This window comes from Branchiostoma belcheri, unplaced genomic scaffold, assembly GCF_001625305.1.
Source record: "Branchiostoma belcheri isolate BF01 breed outbred unplaced genomic scaffold, Haploidv18h27 scaffold15, whole genome shotgun sequence".
Classification (NCBI taxonomy): Eukaryota; Metazoa; Chordata; class Leptocardii; order Amphioxiformes; family Branchiostomatidae; genus Branchiostoma; species Branchiostoma belcheri.
The window spans coordinates 3,400,103-3,408,085 of NW_017802935.1; the positions used below are offsets into that span (position 1 = coordinate 3,400,103).

The window sequence follows — 7,983 nt, forward strand, 5'->3', positions numbered from 1 at the left end:
GAACGATGGTCACAACTTAGAACCTATAAATCTGTGTCAATGGGAGACAGTGCATGACGCAAAAGCCCCGACACAAGATAGTTGTGACTAGAACTTTGTCTACATCTTTGGTAAAAATCTGGACAAAGTTTTCAGCAACAAGACAGCAGATTGTTCTTAGTTTCCTTCCCTGAAAGCTAAACGTTTTTACCACCATAAACGCCTCTCTTAACACGCATGAAATGACGCAAAGTGAAACAAAACTTACGTGCAAATACGTAATCCTAAGTGTTAGAAAAACACTAAAGACAAACTTGTCTAGCCCCAGACCCTGGATTATATCATTGCCAAGGTCACTGACCTTTTTTTTGGCCTTTTGAACGATGATCATCACTTTTTACTTGTAAAAAATGTGTCAATGAGAGACTGTGTGACGCAAAAGCCCAGACACAAGATGGTTTTGACTAGAACTCTGTCTACATCTTTGGTAAAATCTAGTTAAGGAAATGATAATAGTTGTTGGCCTCAAGGCTCAATGAGTTTGGACCAAGTATAGACGAAAGAGGGTGGGGTGTAGGCGCGCTAACGTCCATGTGAACAGTATATAAACAACCCCGCCATGCTCCCATCTTTGTGAATCCGTACAAGCCTCTACCTTCCTCGTGAACAGTGACTTTGCAAGACGAGAAAAAGGTAAGAACATGCCTTCGTTACGTCTTGTGAAAACTTCTATGTAGCGTTAACCATTCAAACTTTCTGAGGTTCGAAATTATGCATGTCTTCTTTGGTCCAAACATGGAGCCTCTATACCTCTACTATACCTCTACTAAAGGTAAGAACATGCCTAAATTACGTCTTGAGAAAACATGTGTGCAGCGTTAACCATTCAAACTTTATGAGGTTCGAAATTATGTCTTTTTTTGGGTCCAAACATGGAGCCAATATATACCTCTTAAAACTCATTGGTTTAAGAATCTGTTTCGACCCTTTTCTCTGAAAAACATACTAGTACTAAGTAACAGGCTCCAATGCGTGACATATCAGTGTGTATAATTGGAAAGTGAGCTTTAGAAATGAGAAAGTTTCATTTTATGTCAACCTTTCAGTAGGTCACACTTATTTTAGCCCCAATAATGTGATATTTCCTGGTAAACCGTAAAAAGAAGTACGTTTAGTCTATTTTTTTTAGAAACTGTACTCCAACCATATTTATTTGAAGAAAACTAAAGGATCTATTTTTGAACAACTTTACATTACCCCTGTGCAATGTAGGGGATATCCTATCCATAATTATACGGATAACTGAAGCTTTGTTGAAATAGTTGTAACTGCATCCACGCAAAAGAAGCAGCTTGACCTAGTTTCTGGGATGTTAATTCACACCTTGTTTATTTTTGGAAACAAAAGTGTATGGCTGTATCAGTCGTTTGGTCAATGACCTCGGTCAGTAACCTGTATGTCGTCATCTATGAAGAGAAAAGAGACATTGGAACGGTTGTTCAACTTCAAAAACAATTTTCCAATATGGCGTAATCTTTGGTTGAACTCTCTATCTCTCAGACATGCTTTACATGGGTTCTAGTGATGAGTGGCGTCGGTGGCGCGCAACGGTTAGAGCGTTGGACTCGGAACCAATAGGTCCCGGGTTCGATACTCACCGTGGACCGACGTTGTACCCTTGGGAAAGGCACTTTACACGACTTCCCCACCATGTACGAAGGAGTGACGCCCACCTCTTAGGCTAATCAGTCTGTGTGTCAAAAACACACTACGGATTTGGTGGGCCAATGTGCCAACATCAGCACATTTGCCACCGAGAGCTGTTAAAAAAGTCTTGGTGAAAACTTGTCTTACGTGCCGATAAGTTTGTGCAAATTTACCACATGACAAGATCAGTTTCTCTAGAATGATCTCCGGATCCAATTATTTCGTTGGGTTTCCTTGAGGAAGAAAGAGATTCGGTTCTTCCGAAAAGACTCCAGTTTCCAGGATGCTGAGAGGTGAGACAACGTCGTTTCCTGTCTTCGGATGGAAATCAACGTCGTTTCTGCTATTTTCAGAAAGGACACACCTTTCCAAAGTAACCAATCCAGGTGTATAATATCTAAGGTGGATACAAAACACCTATATTTAGTGTTAATCAGAGGTGCGTCCAAATTGGAGGGGCTAGTTTTTGTCCTTTTATGGTATTTCCTGTTCTTCGCGGAAGGAAAGAAAGCTACTGGTGCGCAATAGGTTCTGTTCTTCCTATCCTTCATTAATTTGATGAAGGAAGGTAGGAAAAAACGTCATTTCCTATTTTCCTTCCTCCAAATGATGAAATTAAAAGTTACAACACATACGTCACTTCCGCTCCTGTAGCTTAAAATATCGCTTTTTGTGCGCTTAAATTCTAACGCTTTTCGTTTTGCTCTAACTGTTCTCAACTCAGCTTCTTCTTCTTGCGATCGACGAAGCCGCTCCTCCGAACCAAACGAAAATGATGCTCAAAACGGCTGGCCTGAGGAAAAACAGCGCTCTACAAGCCACGGTGGCTGTGCTGGTGGTTCTAGGCACGTCTTTGACGGTGGATGGCGGTCTGATCATCGGCAGAATTCGGCGGCACATCACGAGCGCACACGACCACCGAGCCGACAGAATTCTATACTGTTCATACGACTCCGCCATAGAGACTCAAACTCAACTCGCCACGCAAAGACTTGAAGGATACGCGGTAAGCTCCTTTAGAATTTGTTTAAACTCAGATTTCATTGCAATATTTACATTTGGCACTTTAAAGAAATGATCCAGTACGATTTCTACTTCATGTTCTAATCATACAAGCGCTGACTCAGTTCAAATTTCGTCGCAACATTTTTATCTAAATGTGTCACTTTAAAAATGATCCAGAACAATTTTACTCCATTTTGTAGTCATTTGGACGCTGCTTTAACTTTGAATTCGTTGCAAGCTTAAGCTTTATATTTGGCACTTTTACTAAAACGATTGATCCAGTACAATTTAGACATTTTCTACCCATATAGACGTTGATTTTGCTTAGAATTCGTTGCAATATTTATATTTGGCGCTTTTTTATTCCAGCAACTGAGATTTCCCTATGAAGTGATTGACTGGGATCTGTTCGATGTGGAAGTCGCCGCAATCAGAAACGAGTTGGGAGACCCTACACTAACGGTGAGACGTCAACTTGTGATTTCCTCTGTACATGTGGCGTGTTGAGAGCGCATAGGCGAGTTTCAAGAATTCATTTTCGTTTGAAATGTGTAGCAATTTGACAGCATTTTTTGTTCGCTCTAACTCCTGGCAATGTTTTTGATAGTTTAAGATACGTTTTTTTAACGATGATATCAACCAAGAATCGGGGTTTTCAAAAGCTCGTGTCTCCCAGGAACTATTATAGAGTGGAAGTCGTTGCCACCAAGCACAATTGGGGCATCATCACTAGAAAGCTTTAAACAACTCCTGCATATTAGTCCAAAGATTGGGTGTAACAGATCGTTCCGTGTATTATACTAGTAGCTAGCTGCAGCCACGCCGCGTGCCTGCGAAGCTGGTGTGTTACGCCGAAGGGTTGTTTATACCGGCTATACCGATACAGAGGATCGCCAATAAATGACTTAATGAATAACGTGTTGGGTTTGCTCTCTCTCCTCTCTAGCCGCTAGAACGTATCAGCCTGCTGTACACCGTGGCAGACGGCGTCCTGACGGAGAAACTGAACGAGGATCCCGCCCTTCTCCCGACCGACGTGGCGCGGAACAGAACCCGCATGCTCGCCGCCATGGACGAGCTTCTCACCACCATGAACGACACGGTATGAGCTCTTCTTCTTTCTAAAAATTGTGTGGTGTAACGGTGTTTGGCTCCGACCCAAGGGGTCCCGGGTTCGAATCCTGCCCGATGCCAAAGATCTTGTGCCCTTGGGAAAGGCACTTTACACGACTTTCCTCACTTCACTCAGGTAGAAATGAGTACCTAGCTTCGGTTAGGGACGTTCCTCGGAAAGGACGTTAAATGGAAAAGCAGTTACGTTAGCTATAGATTTGTAATATCTCATCCCTATATATCCTATTGATAATGCTCCTACTGTACTTGGTGACAGTGAGTTCCACTCTGCGATAGTTCTAGGAAAGAATGAATTCTTGAACACCTCAATCCTTGGTTGATAACTCAAGTAAAAGAGTTATCAACCAAGGATTGAGCTTTAAACAATGTCTAGAGTTAGAAGTTCAAGGGTTAGGTGTAACAAGTCGATCGGTGTAATATAGCCAGCTGCCGCCGCGCCGCGTGCCTGCGAAGCTGGTGTGTTACGCCGAAAGGCGGTTATACCGGCTATACATATACATATACAGATACATATCTTTGCCTTGATGCTCACCCGTACGCACGAAATTTACAGTATACGTAAAGGTTATTCTTTCCTGTAGTTAAGATTTACGCATACTTTAATCTGTACTTAAAGCTTGGGAGTGTTACTGATATTTCCTTGCTGGTCCTTTGACAGATTCGGCTGTACAGAAGCCGTGCAGAGGAGAACTGTCACTGTTCTGACGTCATCTCTGGAATCCTGGACCACCTCAAACAAGTCAGGTTAGAGGTGAGGAGACGATATTTTCTCTCTCTTAAAACTTAAGGTTATGCTCTGTATGTTCTATTCAAGAAAAAGCTAATCGTGAATCTAGCTAGAGTTGTTTAATATGCTGTTTCCTCTTGTTCTTCTCCAAACAAATAAGGTCAATGACCTGAACCAGACGTCTGTCACCATGGTAACTAGTGTTCTACAGAGAAGCCTTTCTGCTGTAAATAAAGTATTTTTTTAAACGAGACTATTTTTTTTCAAAATCAAACCTTTTTTTACCAATTCAGGAAAACTGGTCTTTTGAAGATATGGAATCTGTAATAGTTTTAGTAAGGCTCAAAATCTGTGTGTTTTGCATTTTTCTGTTGCTTATGCACACTTCATGACTTGATGATCTAAAAATAAAAATGGTCGCGAAAAGATGTTAATTTTTTTTTACTTTTCTCTTCAGACTTCTCCAGTAGGTCTGACAGCAGAGGGGAAGATCCTTAAGTACATCCGGGTCTTGTACCAGGTCATCCGATTGGTCAACATGGAGCGACGACGTCACATGGACCCGCACTGCAGATCTCTATAAAACCCCTACAACAGCCTTTAGTCAATACTGAAAACCCCTTTAAATAGCCTTAACGCTTAGTGATAGGATGCTACACTGACTTGTAAATTAATTACCCCTCCCCATCTGAGAATATGTGCAACTCTAGATCTTTAGTGATGATACTGGGACACTTAACGAATGTATTGACAGTAGATTTATCTGTGTTGGAAGTTTGAAATGGTCAAATTTAAGCAAATGATGTTCACTCACCATATTTCCAGCACATTTTGGTCCTCCGGACCTTGCTTGTATACGTAGCTGCCTCTATCTACTTGAGAATCCAGGCATAACAATAATTTACCATATGTATATATGACGTCGTATTATGCACCATATAAGTTCTGTATTTTGCTGTATTTTGAATGTTAAATTCCAAACTTTGATCTCCAAACATTCTTCCCAAGGAGAGAAGTTGCCACCTGCCATACATAGAGACTTCATTTTGAATCCTATCTATTGCCATACATAGAGACTCCATATCAGATATTGGAAAATCTGTCATCTCCTGCGGATACCAATTTACACGTCCTTGTGAGAAACGTATAGCGTTTCAATTCGTTTTCCGGTATAACTGTGACACCTATCTATATACACAGCAGAAAAATATGTAAGTATATATGGCTCTACAGATCCATTGCGTATTATTTCCGGAGGTATACAGCCGTAAGAGGAAGTTGGCATTTCTGAGCTGAAATACTGTGTTACTTCTCATATGTTAAGATGAGTAAAATATGCATCAATGATAGCATGTTGGGAAATCCATCCTAATTACTTTAGTATATTATCAGCGTCTTGTAGCCATTGTTTTATCAGATTTGCTGATGGTAGAAATTGAATTTGTGAAGAAAGCAAACCTTAAAGTCAATTATGATGCGTCAAGCAAGAGTTATTAATAGTATAATAGCTGTAAAATTGTGAATAGGTTTGAAGACTTTGTCTTGTAGCTTTGTGTCATCTAAAACATTCAAATCATGTTTTCCAAACGAAAATTGCAAGAATTTGGTTGTGTAAGTCTACCAATAGTAGATTCCACTCTTTGATGGCATTACGGTATGGAATAAATGCTTCTGTGAAGAATTGCTTGTTAGCTAGTAAGTCTAGACCAAATGAATTTGAAACTCAAAATAAAGTTGCAATGAATTGAGAAGTCACAATGAGCCTTATTTGTTTGCATGTAAGAACTTCTTGAATTGCCACGTGTAATTTCTAATCCATATTGGAAATATGTCTACACAATTTTTGAAGAAAAAAAGAAAGAAATTATAAATTTCAGACATCCATAAAGTGTTTGCAATGCTAATTATAACCTTATTTTTTAACCATAACAATGAATCAAAGTAAAACAACAAAATCTACCAAAGCTCTTAGATATTTCATGGAGGTATGAACACTTGTTCTAATATATATCATAAAGTGCAAATGGCTGGACAGTTGCAATCTACCTAAGATCCCTTACCTGGATAAAAGTATTCTGCAGGCGCTAGGCAGATACTGGGAGGCTAAATCGTAACGCTTTCCTCAGCTGGCCGTTTCCGTTACAAACCTCCTCCTCTGGCCCCAGACACCAGATAAACACACTGTTCTTGATACAAAATCCTAACCCAGACGGTTTGTGACATAAAAGGGCAGCTACGAGCATGACGAAACGCCATGTTTCTGTTGTGTAGCCTCCCAACATCTGCTTGGAGATTAGATAGACCCAATGTTAAACATGGCGGGAATATAGCCTGGTGTTAGTCAGCAAAAACAAGTCGTTTTTGAGCAGAGGAGCAAACTCCAAGTTATTATTCAACAAGATAGCAGTAATGAGTATATATCAGACATGAATTCTGTCAATATAAGATGTGAACACAGGGGCAGTATGGTTAATAGGCTGCGTTAGTATATTATCGCCTGGATGCTGTTTGGAAATAGGTACAAAACATTTAAAAAATGGTTATATTTACAAAAACACTGCTTTCTAATGTATGAAATGAGTCTTTCTTTGTATCTATACATTTATTTTCTGAACAAAAGTAAACCTAAGAAGTAGATGAATGAAAATCAGTTAAATAATAAGATATTTTTCTAGCCTCAAAAAACACGAAAATTTCAAAACTTTGCCGCTTATTATTTTACTTAAAACCTAAAGAAAATAAAACAATTGGTTTTCGGCGTGTAAGCACTTTAATAAAGTCACAATATCAATTTTTGTGAAAAAAGTTGAAACCCCCTTACGAGTCTCCGAGGTTTGGCCATTCCCAAATCGCCGGAATCCGCGAGTGGGCTAAATCTCGTAACTGTTACAGGTGGTCCCGATTTCACACTTCCGGGTTTGACGGCCGAAATTAGGCTCTCTTTGGGGTTTACCATTTATACTCGATTGGAGCACAAATGTTTATTTTTCTAGAAACTGATAAACATTTTCAATACGTTTTTGACAGTTTTGTCGTATGTTTTATATTATCTACAAATACCACCGACACTTAAAGCCATACGTTGAAGTTTTTGTCATATTTTTTGGTGAGTCCACGGTCTCCGAGTTTGCAGAACGCACAATTTTCTGAGTGACCGTGGTGAAGCCGCCGCCATAACAGGAATCGGCTAGCCGGCTATAGCGCTCATATTATCGCGAAAAACGACAAAAACCGAGCCGGGATTGTCTAATTTCTATCAAAAATAACTAAATCTCATGACATAAACTTTCCATCACTGCATTTCAGGGGGAAAGCATGGTAGCTTGGGCGATAAACTGAGTGTTTTCGTCGGGCTGGAGCGTAGATGAGCCCGGCGGTTGAGTCGGCGCCGGCCTGCGGCGTTCGGCGCCTAGCTTACTTTTATTTCGCAA

General features: G+C 40.2%; 1 protein-coding gene across 1 annotated transcript; it reads left to right on the forward strand.

Annotated features, from left to right (window-relative positions):
- The first annotated feature begins 2,406 nt into the window (after positions 1-2,406).
- Positions 2,407-6,171, forward strand: LOC109465334. The gene is made up of 5 exons (XM_019762545.1): positions 2,407-2,692; positions 3,061-3,153; positions 3,638-3,793; positions 4,484-4,576; positions 5,010-6,171. Exons 1-5 carry the CDS (start codon positions 2,459-2,461, stop codon positions 5,133-5,135), a joined length of 702 nt encoding a protein of 233 aa, XP_019618104.1. The 5' UTR covers positions 2,407-2,458; the 3' UTR covers positions 5,136-6,171.
- The last annotated feature ends 1,812 nt before the right edge of the window (positions 6,172-7,983 follow it).